Source organism: Oryctolagus cuniculus, chromosome 3, assembly GCF_964237555.1.
Source record: "Oryctolagus cuniculus chromosome 3, mOryCun1.1, whole genome shotgun sequence".
Classification (NCBI taxonomy): Eukaryota; Metazoa; Chordata; class Mammalia; order Lagomorpha; family Leporidae; genus Oryctolagus; species Oryctolagus cuniculus.
In genome coordinates, this window is record NC_091434.1 from 170,846,877 (window position 1) to 170,864,380 (window position 17,504).

General features: G+C 42.8%; 2 protein-coding genes across 32 annotated transcripts in view; both read left to right on the forward strand.

The window, feature by feature from the left end:
- CALD1 (caldesmon 1) overlaps positions 1–12,207 on the forward strand; it is a 193,567-nt gene extending 181,360 nt beyond the window's left edge. For 13 of the 19 annotated variants that reach the window (XM_051847959.2, XM_051847960.2, XM_051847964.2 and 10 more), the window contains 4 exons: positions 1,195–1,332; positions 2,076–2,171; positions 7,252–7,332; positions 9,963–12,207. In XM_051847959.2, the coding sequence (XP_051703919.2) occupies positions 1,195–1,332; positions 2,076–2,171; positions 7,252–7,332; positions 9,963–9,971 (324 nt within the window). In that variant the 3' untranslated portion in view covers positions 9,972–12,207. 19 annotated transcript variants of the gene reach the window in all.
- Positions 12,208–16,086: 3,879 nt separating this feature from the next.
- The window catches only part of AGBL3 (AGBL carboxypeptidase 3), a 91,563-nt gene continuing 90,145 nt past the window's right edge, over positions 16,087–17,504 (forward strand). For 7 of the 13 annotated variants that reach the window (XR_011387475.1, XM_008258132.4, XM_008258140.4 and 4 more), the window contains exon 1: positions 16,720–17,333. Coding sequence is in view for 8 of the 13 variants with exons in the window: in XM_008258132.4 (XP_008256354.3) it covers positions 17,145–17,333 (189 nt within the window). In the remaining 5 variants the exon portion in view is untranslated. Of the gene's footprint in view, positions 16,202–16,664; positions 17,334–17,504 lie in introns of those variants that run through there. The other 6 variants (XM_008258136.4, XM_051848979.2, XM_008258135.4 and 3 more) reach the window with 6 other exon arrangements.

Below are 17,504 nucleotides of genomic sequence, written 5' to 3' on the forward strand. Positions count from 1 at the left end.
AAAATTAACTTTATAAAACTGAAAGGTTCATTTCAGCTTACGTTTTTGGAGCAAGAGGTGCAAGATTGGTTTGTTCTTGGATGAGGGCAGCAATGATGAAGTGTGAAGTTAGGGTCATGCAGTCAGCCATGAAGGAGGGAGGGGGGAACATGCGTGTCTGTATATGTCTCTGGTCTCTTACAAAATCACCAAGATTTAAACGCAGGGGCTCTGCCCTAACAGCCCATCCCAATCCAACCACCTCCTGCAGGCCCCACCTCCAAACACTAACTCTTAGTGCCATTAACGTATGACTTCTGCGTATGAAGCCCAGCATGAGTCCAGGAGCAAAATTGTGTTCACACCACAGCAGTTGTTTTCTGTGGTTGAATTGGTCATGGCACCAAGAGGTCTAACAAAGCTAAGACTGGGGCTTCAGACTGCATAGTCCAGTGGGATTGTTTTTTATGCGTGGTCACTGGTGGTGACACTTGTCTTAGTTGATCATTTTGACCATAGCCCCCAGGCTACCAAGCAGGACCAGGAGAGAAACTTGTGCCATTCGGGGCATGTCTTAATGCTGCTGGAAAAGTATCTCAAACACACACCTTTCTTTCCTATATCTCCTTCCAGAATATTCTCTATGGAGTGGCATCTCAGTTTTTATCTTTGAACACTTCCCTGCCTCCGGACTTCACACACTTCCGAGTCTTCAGAGTAGCTTTCTTTGCATCCCCAAAAATAAGTAGGATTCTCCTACTGAGCGCTCTCTTGCACTCACTCACTTATTACACGACGATGTGAAATAAATATTTGTGTAGCTTGTTACTACCTTTCTGTCCTATTGATACATAGCACTCTACAGCCTACAGAGCAGGTTGCCTTGTTTTAAGGAAAACTGTGTACTCAGGTCCTAGCAGAGTGCCCCGCACACAGTAGGCATTTGAGAACTATCTGTTGAAGAAACAAGGTAGACTATCACCTTAGCAATCAGTGGTTCCCCCTAACAAAGCACATGTCGTTTTGTTAGATCCTGTGACCGGCTGTTAGGATTTATGTTGCGTAACACATACCATCAGAATGCAGAGCAGAAATGACCATTCACTTTTGGTGAAGGAATTTACACAATGAATTTCTAAAAATGCTGATGTTGAGGGAGGAAGTTCACGTAATCTTACAGGAACAAACTTTGCATCCTCAACATAATCATTTCAGGGAACGAAAGCTGCAAAATCTACAAAACCAGCCGCCTCGGACCTGCCTGTCCCTGCTGAAGGTGTGCGCAACATCAAGAGCATGTGGGAGAAAGGGAACGTGTTTTCCGCCCCCACTGCGTCAGGCACCCCGAACAAGGTGCGTGCACGACTTTTGTCTTTTAAGTCTAGAGGAGTGGATCTGTTTTTCCCTTCTGTTTTAGGGAAGTTAATAATACAAGCAGACTGGGGGCCAGTGCTGTGGCATAGCAGGTAAAGCTGTGACCTGCAGCACCAGCATCCCATATGGGCACCGGTTCCAGTCCCAGCTGCTGCACTTCCGATCCAGCCCCCTGCTATGGCCTGGGAAAAGCAGCAGAGAATGGCCTAAGTACTTGGGCCCCTGAACCGGTGTGGGAGACCCAGAGGAAGCTCCGGGCTCCTGGCTTTAGATTGGCCCACCTCCTGCCATTGTGGCCACCTGGGGAATAAACCAGGAGGTGGAAGATTCTCTCTCTCTCTCTGTCTTACCCCTTCCCTGCCCCGTAAGTCTACCTTTCAAATAAACAATAAATCTTAAAATGATAATAATCATAAAAGCAGTGAAGCAGGTGCAATCCATACTTTGTGTGGCAGTGGCCACAGAAGTGAGCTGAGAGAGAGCTGTTCACGAGGCTACACTGTGTGCTAGGCTCTGGCCGTGCAGCTCTAAATGAAATACCTGAGATTGGTCCTCTGCTCTTGGGTTCAGGGTAGAGAAGGTACGGGGTGGGGGGGCGGGGATCAGACAGCGTGTTCTTTAAACATCAATGGAAGCCCCGAAGTCGTGCTTACTGGTATTTTGAGGTTGCTTTGGTGGTGTCTTCCCAGCTAAGGTTTACTTGGGTGACTGACTCTTTGTAGGAAACCGCCGGCCTGAAGGTAGGAGTTTCCAGCCGCATCAATGAATGGCTAACCAAAACCCCGGATGGCAGCAAGTCACCTGCCCCCAAGCCTTCTGTAAGTAACTCGCGAGTTTTCTGAACTTGTTTGACCTCTCAGTTTGCAGCAGCGGAAGGGAACAAGCAGTTGGTCTGTTTCGCTAGAATGCATCGTGTCCCTGTTCTTCTCAGTCCCTGCTGATTAACCAGCAAGGAGGTGTGGAGTACAGACGTCCTGCGCAGTCACACCGCGTTACCCGCAGGCTCACCTGGGACCAAATACTCACCTCTCCACTCCACGTGGGGAAGTTAGCACGTTGAGGCTGTTCAAATTTAGACATGTTGCTGGCCTATTTGGTTAGCTTCTACTCTATAAATTATGGGCAGGAATTTGACAATAAAATGTCAAGTTATTTTGGCTACATCTCTGGCAAGAGCACTCCTATACTTTTTCCCAAATGAATATACACATTGGCTTTTTCAAAACCTGTGTTTTCTAATTTGCCTAATTTCTAATACTTGGCACAAAAATATGATTATTGGGTAGTTGTTGAAATAATTGCTACAATTTTGTTATCAACACTTTCAAAGGAAAGTCATTAAAAAAAAAACACGCAGTGAAACTGGAAATTAGACAAGCTGGTTGTGAAATGTTGTTTTTGAAAATCTACCTTCTTTTAACTTCTTAAGCCTAGCTGTCTTGCTATAAAAATACTCTTTCAACTTTTTCATTGCTGTTTGAGGGTGCTTCAGAAAGTTCATAGGAAGTGAAATGCAAACTTTTAGTGTAAAACTCATTGAAATCCATGTGCAGTTTTTTTCATCATGCATTTTCTATGAACTTTAGAAAATATTTCTATGATAATCACCTTGCATTTTTTGTTATAGCAAAAACGATGAAACTCCCCATTGTGTATTGCTGAGTTTTCTTTGAGAAGTTAGCTTTTATATCTTTGTTGGTGCCCAGGGGAGCTGGGAGTCAGCTTCCATGCCCCACGTTCTAGAGGAAGTAGAGAAATTTTCCAGATTCTTGCCTTCTGTGCTGTGGAAGCATGGTGGTGTGGACTCCCAATATAATCTCCAAAGTCACTCAATTGTATCATTTTCCTTAAAAAGAAAAAAGTTCACAATGGAAATGCTTGCATACCCTTCTGGGGCATAATTCCTTGTGCCATTTAATTATTCAGACTACTTTCTTTACATGAGAGCTCACAAGATGTAAAAGACAAACCCAATGTACCATTTAAAAATCTTTATATATTGAAATAAAACTTTTCCCCCAACCCAGTAGACACAGAAAAGGGGGCATCTCACAGGAGACAGTTGATGTGGGAGACCATACCCAAAAAGTATGCACTCTTAAATGCTTCAAGTTTCACAGTTCTGCTGGTGGCAGAAAGAGTATAAATTATTAAAAAAAAAAAAAAAAGGTTTTTTTACAGTTGATATTAGTCAAAGGCCAAGAATCAATAAAAATAAATTTTAAATGGTAATTTATGTAAGTTTTATGGTTCCAAGCCAGTAATTATCAACCTTTTTGAATTATGGACATCTTTGAAAACCCATGATATATAAGGACTGACTCCTTCAAAACATGCATATGACGCAAGTTCATGAAATTCATGGATTCCCCTGAAGATCTCTTAAGGTAGAGAGGATAAAGAGAGAAAGATAAATTAATATGCCACATGGCTAGAGGAGATGGCAGTCTTTTCACATCTGTGGTATTTCTGATCTTTCTCACTTCTGTACTGGATTGTATTCATAAAGTTGGTCCAGAATTTGCTCCCTAGTCTTTTACCAACACTGCAACTAATAAGCCTATCATGATCTGAATGTTACCTGAATAGGCAAGTTTAAAAGATGAAATTCTGTTATTATTACCATAGATATAACCGTGTCAATGTCCCCTTGGGCTGTTGACAACTTCCTAAAAAGTGTCAGGACAAAAGACTACTACAGGGAACTTACAGGATCATTGCCTACCTCGCTTATGCTTGGATGATTTCCTAGACCATCGGCTGGAGGGTAGAGAGAAAAGACAAGGGAGAATGTGGCACCTGGTATTGATTTTAATGACTCTTCCTCCTCTTTGATTTTCTGGACCAGTGTGCCTCCCTGAATAAGGACAAGACTGGAAGAAAGTGCTATGGAATGAATGTTAGGAGGGAAGTGTGAGTTTGAGTATGATTATGAAGCAACATTAAGTTTTATGCACATTCCTGACTTAGTAGTAACCTGTACTTTAGACTCAACACCATCTCGCAGTACGGATTGCACCCGGTAGTCTTCCTGGGAGACAAGACTCGGAGGCCGGCTAGACGGGAGGGTAGTTCACAGAGACTGTGGGTCGAGAAGAAAAGAGGTGAAGCTTTAGCAATGCAGAAACTGAAAAGGGCTCTGCAGGAGCACAAAAGTTGGCAGGAAAAAATTCCAGGGAAGGCAACTTACAAAGACACAGCAAAGGTCCTAAGTCTTGTCCAAGGGTCTCCCCCTGGTAGCCTGCAGCTAAGATCTATGTGGTTTGACCCCCTCTGTTGTATCTTATTTTCCTTTTTTAAATTCTAATTTGAACATATTTTTAAAGTGTGGAGACATGCACATGCACTCTGGAAATGCTTGATTCCCTCTTTTTCCTGTTTTCTTACGTCAAGTCGCCTCAGACATTGGTTTTTCTAGTCTGGTCCTTCATGGCAGGCATCTGAGTTTGACACCCTTGGGACTCTGGCCAGCCTGACCTTACCTAAAGATGACAACAAATAGGAGACCCCCCAAAGGTGTCTCTGGTTTGGGGCCAGAGATAATTCATCCTCAGCCCATTGCTTGTGTTCCTTGGCATGAGTGGGTGGAGGGGAAAACTTGAGTTTGTGTTTGTAGATGTGCAGCGTGTGGCCATTAAGAGAAAATCAGAGAGAATTTCTTTGAAGGAAATGGTCCTCAGCCAGTGAAACCCTAAGGAGGAGAGTAATTCTTAGGATTAAAGCTCACTGAAGTGGCTGGTGTCGTGGTGTAGCAGACTGAGCTGCCTCCTGCCACAGCAGCGTCCTGTATGGGTGCTGGTAGGATTCCCAGCTGCTCCACTTCCAATCCAGCTCCCTGCTAATGTGGCCGGGGAAGCAGTGAGAGATAGCCCAAGTATTTAAAGAAAAAAAAAAAAACTCACTGAAGAGAAAAACCATATTCTAACAGTAGTTATGTAATGATTTTACATTACATATTACACAAGTTTATATTACATATTATACTAATAATTAAATTGCACAAAATATTTTGTCAAATAAGTATTTTAAGGTCCCCCCAAATGAACGTATTTCAAACTAGACATTGATCTGTGCTGGATTCTTTGTTGAAACATCTATTGCTATTTGCAGATAGAATTTAGAGGATTTTGGAGTAACTTTGTAACTGAAATTCAATTTATCTGGTTTGTCTTTCTTTGTGTCTATATGTTACACGGAAATTAAAAAGCTAATTTGTCTTTTTCTTTTTTCTTTTTTCAAAAACAATGTCTTTCTCAGCTGACTTCTCTTCTTCACTTTGTCTTTGGGTGACTGGGAACCAAACTGCTTCTCCTGCCTTCATTTCTTCTCCTTCCTCTGAGTGGGTCTTTATCTAAAATGTTGTCTGGTCAGGTAATGTCATTTTTACCTTCCCTTTGATTTAAAATGCCAACTTGCAGCTAGGGTACTCAGATTTTCTTAAAAACAACTCTTTAAACCCTTTATATGATCTTGGAAGATTCATAGGCAGGATCTCAGGGAAATGCAATCTGTTTTCTTGGGTAGAAAAACATTCATGTGAAAGAAAAATATTTGTCTCATGTGAATTAAATAAATAGCGATATTAGCCACTTTCCAGAGCTTCCATCAACATGTTTCTAATTATAATTTCCAAAACTTGAAGATGGTCTTTCAGCCAATTTGGCAGCTTTTAACCATGTTGGCAAATGGAATGGAATTCTTCAAAAACAGTCTGATTTGTTGCTTCATATCAGGAATTCATGTCACAGAGGAAATCCAGAAACTCAGTAAGATTAAGGCAAATGTGAACTTTACATGGTACCGTTTAGTGATGCATTTTCGGTGTTGCGGCCTCAACAGAAATATGCCCACTTAGATCGGTATCCATGAACAGGTGCGACTTTTATCAGTTTGCCTTCCTGATGCAAAAGGATCTGCCAAAAGAAGCATTGCTATTTCAGCAAAACAGATTTCTTTTCTACAGACGACCTTTTGCCAAGTACTGATATAAACAAATGCTGGAAGAAAAGCAAATGGAAACAGAAATTTGGATCCTTATCCAAATAAAATTAATTATGAATTAGTCAATAAAATGTAAAACTCCATAATTATGATTAATCACATTTTGATGTTTCCTTCCCGAAATTTCTACACCGTCTTACATATGTCATCCACTGTCTGCTTCTCTTAAGGATATGACTTGTGATTGATGTTATTTTTGTGGCACTAAGTTCTGTTGATCCATTCAGAATTACCCACTTGCCCCCCAGGAAATCCAAAATGATTTATGTGATTTTCGCGTGAGGAAAATCCAGTTAGGAAAGAGCCTTGGTTTGGGCTGCCCATTCCCCTAACACAGTGACTCCAGTGCATACGGTTGGCAGGGCATGTGGTGGGGGGAAGGATGTGTGACTAAGTTACCACATGGGACGTGAACACTTCATGCCCAGGGGGAGACCTAGAGGCCACCAGGGAGCACTCACTTGAGAGGTACCCTCCCTGAGATGGGACAGGGGCAGGGCACCTGCACTTACTCTGCAGGTGGGAAATGCTTATCAACCCCCAGATGAACTATCGTAAAATAACTCCTGCTCTATTCACTTCAAGAAGGTAGTAGAAAGGTAGAGAGAGCTCACATTTTTTTACATATGCTGATATTCCACTTAGTCAACAAATCAGTCCTTGGTGAAGGAGAGGATCCAGATGCTATATGTAATTCCAGTCCATTTTCATATCATCAGAATAAGGTCAAAGTCTGTTTAATGTCAAGCAATAGCTCTATCCTGTCTGTTATTAGTTTGCTGGGGTATATAGCAGGTGATAAATTGATTCATATGAACAAGTGTGGCAATGTATTTAGACCTGGCCAGAAAATATAAAAGGACCACTTCTGCATTGTTTCTGCGCTCTCTTCCTTAGGACTTGAGGCCGGGAGATGTGTCCGGCAAGCGGAACCTCTGGGAAAAGCAATCTGTGGACAAGGTCACTTCCCCCACTAAGGTAATCTACTTGGAGGACTGGTATTGCAACGAGATGTTTTCCTAGTGAATCCTGCAGTGTAATGGCCTGGGGGTAAATGAGACCTAACACTGGCCCACACATCTTTGCTTGGTTAGTAGTTTCTAAAAGACCTGTGTGAGTACAGTCAAAAGGAAAGCTTCGTGGAGCCTTTGGCCTTGCAAGTTTGTCAGTCATGCAGCACAAGTAGCCCACCCCTGTGGAATGGTGCCCAGTGAGACACTGTAGATCTGCCATAGAACAGGAAGATTGGCAGTGAAGGGCAGTAGGAGATAACCATTGCCTGTCTTTCCTTATGAGGTCCCAGCACTGTCATTTGAAGAATGCTTAGGGAAAATGCCTGCTTCTATGGGTGTTCCTAAGTTGTTTTCTGGACCCGTTCTAGATTATACTGCCATCGCCAGCAGCCTGGGACCCAAGGTGGCTATGGCCAAAATTTAAAATGTATCTAAAGTACAATGATGTTTGCCACCTAAATGAGTGAGCGTGGAGTCCTCTTCCACTTTTGGCCTTCTGAGCATAGGTTATGCTCATTCATGAGAGATGGTTCCCTGGACAACATCTAAAAGGATGCTCAGACTGTGACTAGGACAGCTTGTTAACCAAGGAGCTAATTCATATCCCAGCTGTAGCCTTTTTCCATTTCAAGTAATAGCTCAGTATTCTCAGAAAGAGGAAAAATGAAAAAGAGAAATCAGAGACCACCAGTACGGTTAGCACAGGCTGCTTTGGGGTCGACGTAGAACTCTAGAGGTGGAAGCACTCCTTAGGACGACCCGGGGTGGAGGCGGCATCAAAGGCAATGAACACACACTGTATTCACTGAAGGGAGTGACGTACTGCCCCTTTCCTACTTTAAGTCTAGTGCAGCTGCCTGAGTTGTTTCCCTATTAGTTGTGCAGTGATAATCCAATCCAATATAAGCCAATAGCCCAGCCTCTCACCTTAAAGTGACTTTTAAATAGGTTACATCTTCTAAATGATTGCTAACTGTATTAAAAATACCCAGTAGTAATAATCACTACTATGTACCACTGACAGCGTCCACTACGTGCCAAGAGCTGTTTATTACCACATTTGATCTCTCGCCACCATGTGAGGTCAGCAGAACTGTTTCCATCTTATAGCTGAGGCAAATTAAGCTCAGAGAGATTGAGTAATTTTCCCAAAGCCATACAGCAAATCAGCAGCAAAGCCTGGATTGCCACTCAGTCTGATCTGGGCCTGGGTGCTCACCATTATGCAAACAACTTTCCACTGAGCGTACACATTCAGCAGAAAATGTGCAGTTGTGGAATTCCTCGTGTGATTTTCTCCTGGTGGCAGGGCAGAGGGGAACTTTTCATTTGTTTTCTAAACAAAGAATGAACTTGGTGGACAAAACCTGTATGATCCTGCTAGCCTGGGCTTCTGCCCTTTCAGAAAGGGCAGTCCAAGTGTGGAGATAGTCTCCTTTCTGAGTAGGACATGTCTGCTACCTGTCATCCATCACCACAGGTCCAAGGGGGTCCCTCTGGATAGCACTCCTCTTAGCCAGAGCTCTGGGAAGCGGAGCAAAGATGTTCTAAAATGGTGGAACTCAGAGAACACCACCCCCATGCACAAGAACATGAGCCGTGCTCCCTGGAAGGCACACCGTGGTGGGTAGCACACACTCACTAGCTCCGCCTCCCTGGAAGGCACACCGTGGTGGGTAGCGCACACTCACTAGCTCCGCCTCCCTGGAAGGCACACCGTGGTGGCTAGCGCACACTCACTAGCTCCGCCTCCCTGGGGTGTGCCCCTGAACTCTTTCCATACCAATAATAAGGATGATATAACCCACCAGACTCAGAGCTGAGCTTATGAGATGCCAAACAAGCTGTCTCCTCTGTTCCAGAATGTCAAATGCTTCTTGTTGTGCCATCATTCCATCGAAATGAAAATGCACAACATGTTTGAAAATGGAAATGCATAACATGTTAGTAGTTGTTACTACCCCAGCAAGGATGTTTAATAGCTGACATGGTGGGGGAAGTCATCAGACTAGGAGTGTGGACCAGGGAAGTCCGGGAATAGGGGTGTAAGAACAGGAGGGAGGAGGAAGGGTTGGAACATGGGCAGGAGGGAGGGTAGGGTGAGAAAAATCACTATGTTCCTAAGTCTGCGTGTATAAAATACATGAAACTTATATAGTTTAAATAAAATGTTTAAGAAAGAATAGGAGGGAGGAAGTAGAGTTTGTTAGATTGAAGTGGGAGAAGGTGAAAGATAAGCATATCCTAATTCACCATGATACGTGGACATGGCCTTGACTGGGCTAGTTAGGCCATGTGTGCCTATTTTGGAATGCACACTACACTGCTGGTCCTTACCATGGAGCTTAAAAAAAAGCTTGTGATGGTCAAGTTAGGAAGAGGGACCAGAAAGGAGAAACAAAGAGGGAAGCTAGAAACTCGACAGAAGAAATGTAGAATAAAAGATCATATTTGAGGAGCATGCCAGTAGTGCTCCCGCATTTCGTAATCATCTGTGGCTGCCATAACTGGAATCTGCCTGTTTTCCTTCCGACAAAAACCAATGTTTCTGGCTGAAACACTGCAGGCTGTGGATTTAAAGTTCTTTTCTCTCAGCAGGTCTGAGGCAGTTCAAGAAAGAACCCAAACTCAAGACCCTGGACCAGCTCAACTGTAGAGGGCTAATTTGCTCTGTCTTATATTTATGGTGATTTACTAAATTGGGTTCATCTTCCTTTGTTTTATTTTACAATATCCCAGTAAACCCATGTATATGATCACTATATTTAATAATCACAGTCTAGAGATGTTCATGGTGAAAGTACTGCCCTTGCACAGGAGCCTGTTTCTAAAGAAACCCATGCTGTGAAAGAGACTTTTCTACTGATCACCCTGATTCTGTCTGAACAGCGATTCCAACCACATTGGAAATCAGCACAAAGAGATCCAAGTTGAAAATTGCCTGAGGAATGTGTGCAGTATCTAGAAAAATGAACCATGGTTGTCGTTTTAAATACAGAAGTCATGTTGTTTCTGCACTTTAGAATAAAGCATGGGAGAAATGATCGTAGTAGGCAATTGTAACTCTTTCTGAAAGTAACCCATTTCAGATTTTATATACTGCAATGATTGTCTTTAAAAAAAAAGATGTACTGTTAAGGTATTACTTTATTTCATGCTGATGCATATCTAAATTGGATTATTCTGTTAGCTGACAGTGGTACTGATTTTTTTTAGATTGGTTTGTGGATTTCTTTAGTAGTAACAGTAGCCTGAACCACATCTTAGATTACTCGATGATGTATGTATGTGCATATACATATATAAACACACTAATGATAGAATGCTTTTTTATGTGCTAGACAATTATATTTAGTAGTATGTCCTTGTAACTAGCCAATATCACAGCTTTTTAAAAAATTAAAAATCACAGTATTATATTAATATTTCATATTTGCCAATAGAAACATGGCAGATAGGTATCGATATGTTTTCAATGCCCAGTGACCTGTAAGAAAAAAAAGTATTGAAGAAAAGAGAGACTAGAAGTGTCAAAACAAGTTGAAATTTTCTATAAGACATAGTATTTAGTTTATAATTAAAAGCAGGCTTGAAGTCCAGTGTGAATTTTACTAAATCTACTATCTGAATCAAACTCACAACCTGGTTATTCATCACAAAGTTCATAAAAATTGGTGGACATGATATCTAAGGTCCTTTCCTTCAGAAAAATTTAAAGACAAGAGTTTTAGTGACTGTATTACACATGGAATTCCACGCATGGGTCTAAGCAAAGACCAGTGTTTGCTAATGTCTGGAAGTAAAGAACTAAAATGAACACAATCCAGTATTTAGGAGGCAGGACAACATTTCCATTTTTATATACTCTGAAATGTTCTTAAAATTAATCTTTTCTACCTTTATTAGTCAGTGGTACTTGTCATATGTTGATAATTTGACAAAATTTCAAAAGTATATTTAACTTTAACTAGTTACATATTAGTTTACTAGTGAGTCTTTATTGATTCACTGCTTTTACACACACAATCCAGATATCAGGTCTTATTTTAGCCTATAAGTTTTTATTCTTCATAATAGATGATGGAAAATTGCTCCAGCGTCTTGGCCAAATGTTCTCTATAGACGTCTACAAGTAGTATAGTTCTATAAACTCATACCTCAGCTGACTTAACCAAAATTGTTTCAGTCTCTGTCCCTACCACAATGAGAGGGCCTCCCAAGGGACAATTTTCTCATCAACGAAACTCCTCCAGTAGAGCTCACCCGGGGAGGCGGGCATGAGGAGGGATCCCCGCTTACAGGTAGTTGAATCCTAGCTTTTGGCAGACATGGGCCACCAAGATCGCACAAGTCGTTCACCCGTGACAGAGTAGACACACGTCTATGTTCAGATAAACTAGAACTTACCTGAAACTCCCTATTTAGCCTTAACTACCATCATTGGAGTGAGATGCAGCCAAGTTTGAGGTAACGTTGCTGTGTTGAACTTTTGAACAAGAGCTTTTCCTGATTGCTATTATATATTTTTCTAGAAAGTGTAAAGTTGAGAAGAGAATGTATCAATCCAGACTTTTATTCCGGTATTTGGATGGAATAAATTTTAGGGTAGAATTTTGTTCTGTTTGGATTTAATTTGTTTGAAAAACAAACTCATTGTTTACTTGTTCAATTAGAATTCTCTGTTATCTTTAAGAAGTAAAACTGCAAGCTGACTAGCATGTTCTGTGAATCTGCCATTCATAAAAACTTTATGAACACTTGGTATTTTTCACTGATAATTGATCGCTGCAATAAAAGTATATTGTGAAAATGCATCTACAATAAATGGAATTCCTCCAAATATCTTTGCCTCGCTTATTTCCGTGTGCTATATTGCCAGATGTGTGTCTATTTTAATAAAGATGATGGCATGACAAAACCTGCATTTCAGATTGAGTCTTGGTTTTACTCTTGAAAAAGAAAAGCATGTTTATATTTTAATGCTCTTCTTGTAATTTTCTGACAAAATATTGAAAATTTCTCTGATCTGGACTACTGACCAAACATGTATGGGTAAAGTTGAGGAAAAAAGGATTTAAAAATTCTTCTTCTAAAAAAAATTGAATGTTCCTTCATATTCCCTGTCATTCCCACTGTAGTTTCTTTTTTTTTTTTTTTAAAGAGTTATTTATTTATTTGAAAGTCAGAGTTACATACAGAGAGAAGAGAGGCAGAGAGAGAGAGAGAGGTCTTCCATCTGACGGTTCTTCCATCTGACAGTTCACTCCCCAATTGGCCGCAACAGCCAGAACTGGGCTGATCTGAAGCCAGCAGCCAGGAGCTTCTTCCAGGTCTCCCACGTGGGTGCAGGGGCCCAAGTTGAGCCATCTTCTACTGCTTTCCCAGGCCACAGCAGAGAGCTGGATCGGAAGTAGAGCAGCTGGATCTCAAACCGGCACTCATATGGGATGCCAGCACTTCAGGCCAGGGCATTAACCCACTGCGCCACAGTGCTGGCCCCCCCATTGTGGGTTCATTCCACCCCTCTTGCTCCTAGGAAAGGCAGTGCTATGTGCCTGAAGACTGTCTTTTGTAACACAGACATTCATTTAATACATGCCATTTGTTTGTAGAACATTTACTACCTGGGGACAGTGGTGATTACATTTGAATCGAAAAATATTTTTTCATAGAAATTTTGCATATTTATATGGTACTTATTGGTCTGAAGGCTGAGGTTCTCATAAAGGTTTTAATTTGTGGGTTCAGAGCTTTTGAATACTTTCCTAAGTCCTTCACATAAGATTGACAGAATTGACTAAAATACTATTTAAAAAAAGTATTTTACTGCTACATACTAATAATAGGTGTAATAAGTCTAGACAATAAGATAGTTGTCATCAAAATAAATGTATAAAATGAAACAATAAAAATACAGTCAATAGTGTTAGGACCACACTGATAAGATTAAATGAAAATTAATTTTATAATACACATATTCAAGATATGAACTTGGAAACAATACTATAGTCTTCCGTGTGATGAGGAATGAGTCTGTTGTGCAGATTTTTTCCTACTCACCTTGTGCATGTCTGCTCCAAGTGGAAGAAGGAACAAGGAAAATGATCTCAAATGCCTAAATGTGGTTCTTCCATAGGAGATAACCCCAGCAAGGTCTTGATTTGAGTGCATTGTCTGTTTCGGCCAGTTTATTTATTTTTATTTATTATAAAGGCGAGAGATAGGGAGAGAGAGAGATTTCTCATGCTGAAGTGCCCCGAACAGCCAGAGTTGAGCCAGGAAAAAGTCAAGAGCCAGGAACTCAACTTCCACACATTCATTCTCTTTTGTGGAGGTGATTTATCCTGTTATTTGTTACCCAAGCAGGGACATCTTTGCCATGTCATTTCCAAGTAAATGGAACTATTGCTTCCACACAGTCTCCAGATACATACAATTAATTTTACTGATAGAGGGATTAGGAAGGTGTCATTATGGTAGTGACCCATGAACTGAGTCGTGGTGAGCTGACTGGCTGTAACAGATCTTGAGAGTTGAACTTGGGACCAGTTTAAGAGGTTTAGTCCTACATAGGGTCATCCCACACTAGTATGGGCAAGGTCAAGTCACTAGGCTATCATGGGCTCTCGGGCCCAGTATGGCCATCTCAGTCACACTGTGAGAAGACTTCCCTGGCCATTAACTTCTTGGGTGTTATAAGGAACTGACTGGGGTACAGTTTTTATTGTCTTTTTCTCTCTTAGTGATCTACTTTCATTAGATGGCCTTTTATACTACAGTCTTAGAGTAAATGTACCCCAAAAACGTGCAGGGAAAAGTTGCTGCAGTCATAAAGCTGCCTTCCCAAAAGATGGAAGCCAGCTGTGGAGGGAACCTGTCCCATGATCTTCTCCAGGGAGACCACAGGGAAGGGGAACAGGAATGCAGACTGACAGCCCTAGGGGGAAGCTTACTCCAAGACTTCCTGCCACTTTAACTTAAAGGCAAGGAATTTCATTTCGAGTACATACAAGTGTCTGCAATAGGAGAGTAAGTAAGATTAACCAAGAGTTAAAAAGAAGCAGGTGCTTAAGAAAATCATTTTAAAATTATCTTGGAAAAGAAAGAAGTCCTTATGACATCTCTTTCCGTAAATCCATACTAATTCCAGCTAAGCTTTGACCAAACAGTACTGCCTGGGATAATTCCTAAAACTTCTCTCAGGGTGTTTGTATTCACTGTGCCTCCTGCCTGGCGGTCTGCCCTTAGCTGTGTCCTTATGGTTTGGTTTATCCCTTGGCTCAAATGCCTTCCCTGGCCACCCCATCTGAAAGAGCAGCCCTACCAAGACCCATCTGCCCCCAATACTCAATGCCCTTCATTGTTCCTGCTCTACTCATCTCCACAGCAGTTATCATCTGAGTGACTTTTATTATTGGTTTGTCTGTTTTTTCCTTCTAGAACATAACCTCCATTAAAAATGCCTACTTTGTTCCCTGCAATACACACACACACACACACACACACACACATATATATATGTATACCTTACACCGAGAAGAGTCTTTGACAAGTGGTAGGCACTCAATAAATATTTGCCAAATTACTGAAATAATGAATGAATATGACTTTCAACATTTGGTTGAAATTCTAAATATTTCTGTGGTGCACTAAGATAACTTTTCTCTGTAAGGATTACTCGACACATGATCAAGGGATATTACTTGACATATGTAAGTATTTGGAGTAAATTCACGAGACTTGGTCCCAGCTCCGACATCTCTGGTCAGTTCCTTTCTCAGGCTTCACTTGGAGCATCTGACAGACATCCTATGGTGTGCAACCACGATGAAAATGCAACCGAAAAACAGGTCCTGTATATTGAGATTCTCTGCGTGTCACCTTTAGTGTGTATGTATGGCATGAAGCAAGCTACAGCTATCAATTCTAAGTACTGTTCTTCAAGAGACGCTGGTCCAACGTATGCTCTATTTTCTCAAGTCAAGGTCTGACTGGAAGGTCCAAGTTTCCAAACTGCTATTTCAACAAAACCTGGTATTTTCAAAACTTGATAAAATCTCGATATTAACCCATTTCGGTGCTTAAGTCATAGTGCGTTGCCCCGTATTCTACTTTCAAACTTGATATACTGTCTCTACAACATCACAAATCAGATGGCACATATGCCTCGTGTGGGCATATATTTATATTATATATTTATATATTATAGGTACACAGTTTTTTTCCTGCTACACCTGGAAAACTGTTCCAAATATACCAAATTGAACACCAAACTTATAGATGGGGGGAATCAGGATGTGATGTACAGAAATAACATCTAATACAAACGGGACAAAAAAAGTGAAGTTGGCCAAGGGCACGCTGTTAACGCCAGGTGGTCTGCAAAGCACAGGTCTTACCCAGTATGCTCCACTGCCGCCTCTGAGAAAGGGCCCGGGGAAAACCCGCTGCTCGCCTCCCCACTCCTAAACCTTCCCGCCGGACCCCAGCTCCCCAACCCCCGGCCAAACCCTCTGCGCTGGCTCAGCCGCTCTGCCCCTAGTTCCCGTCATCCCCCGGGGTTTCCCCTTCCTCGGGCCAGGGCTGCGCGCAGGCTCAGTGCCGCTGCGCCGGGCGCGTGAGACTGCCCAAAGTCTCGCGAGGATAGGCCCGTTGCCCTGGAAACGAGCGGCCTGGTAACAAGGACAGGGTCGGGGCTACCACGCTTGCTGGAGTGGCCTTTCTTCTTGTGGCTGGACACTGACGAGCTCGTGGGCACCCACGCTTCCTCGCACGGAAAGAAGAACTTGGCTGGAGGACTGGGGGCGGCAGTGGGGGGCGGCCGCGGCCGGCAGGTGACGCGTCCGGGAGAGGAAGGGGCGCTCGCAGGCGCTGCCGCGGCTTCCGGGGTGCGCGGCGGCACCAGCGAGGGTGCGGCGAACGCGGCCGAGCCCCTCGACTTCTCCGTGCCTCCCACCAGCGCCTGCTGTTGCCTCTTGGGCTTCCGACGCCCCAGACCCCGGCGGGGCGCCCGCTGGCGTGTCCGAGTCGGCGCCTGGAGGTGCCGCGGGTGTAGACGTGTGCCAGTGCAGTGCTGCCGACGAGTTGGGGTCCCCAGACGGAGACTGGAGTCGGGTCACACTCAGGGTCCCGCCCGTGAGGCCGTGTTTCCCCTCCCCGATGATGCGTTTGTAGCTCTGGGCGCCCGCCGGGGCTTGGAATCTTGTGGTCGGTGTAGACCACGCTCTAAAACACGGCTTTTGTGGGGAGGGGCGTAAACGAGTGGGGTTGGGTGGGTGCGTGCCTTCGATCCTCGGGAATCTAGAACCTTGACACGGAATTCGGGTGGCTGCATTGTCTTGGAGGCAGCCGGGTGGAAGACACCTGCGTGGGGGCGTGCCGGTCCTCGCCCAATCCGCCCTGCGGGGCAGCTGTTGCGTTCGGTACGAATTACACACCGTAAGTTGACTGCTGGAGCAGCCTGTGACAGGCTGTAGACAGGAATTCTGGGGCAGCTGACAGTTGAGGAGCCCAGAATCTTAGCGCTGCGTTAGTGCCTGAGCGATTTCTCTTTGGTCCGTAGTGAATTCGCTATCTCGGTGCAGTATTGCATTGTAAATACCGAATGTCAATGATCCGCTGTGTGCTCTGGGAACTTTTGCAATTAAATTGTTGGCTTGGTCAGCCTCGTGATGGTTGTCTCTTTCCAGTAATGGAAGCTTTCTTCTAGGAGGTGTAGGGCTTGATTAGCTGCACGGTGTTTAATTTTTAAGGCAGGTGGCTGTCACTGTTGATTAAATGCGATTGAATATCTATTTGAGTTCTCATGACCAACACCGGCAGCTTAAACGTTGTCAGACAAGTTGCTTAGACACTGTTTTACAGCCTACCCACATAATAGGAATTTCAAGGCAAACACGGAAAGAGATGTCAGAAGGTTCAGAAAAAGACTACTCGGACAGAACAAACAGCGATGAAGACGAATCAGTATGTCTCCTTCAATGTTTCACTTATTTTAAGATAAATAATTTTTTGTGTTATAAATTATTTATTTACTGTATAGTTATTTGTGTGATATAAATTCCCAATTAAAATCAGTTTGATGTTTAAATCATTGTCATTGAAGTTTGGAAATAATTTGAAAAAGCTAAGCTCTTA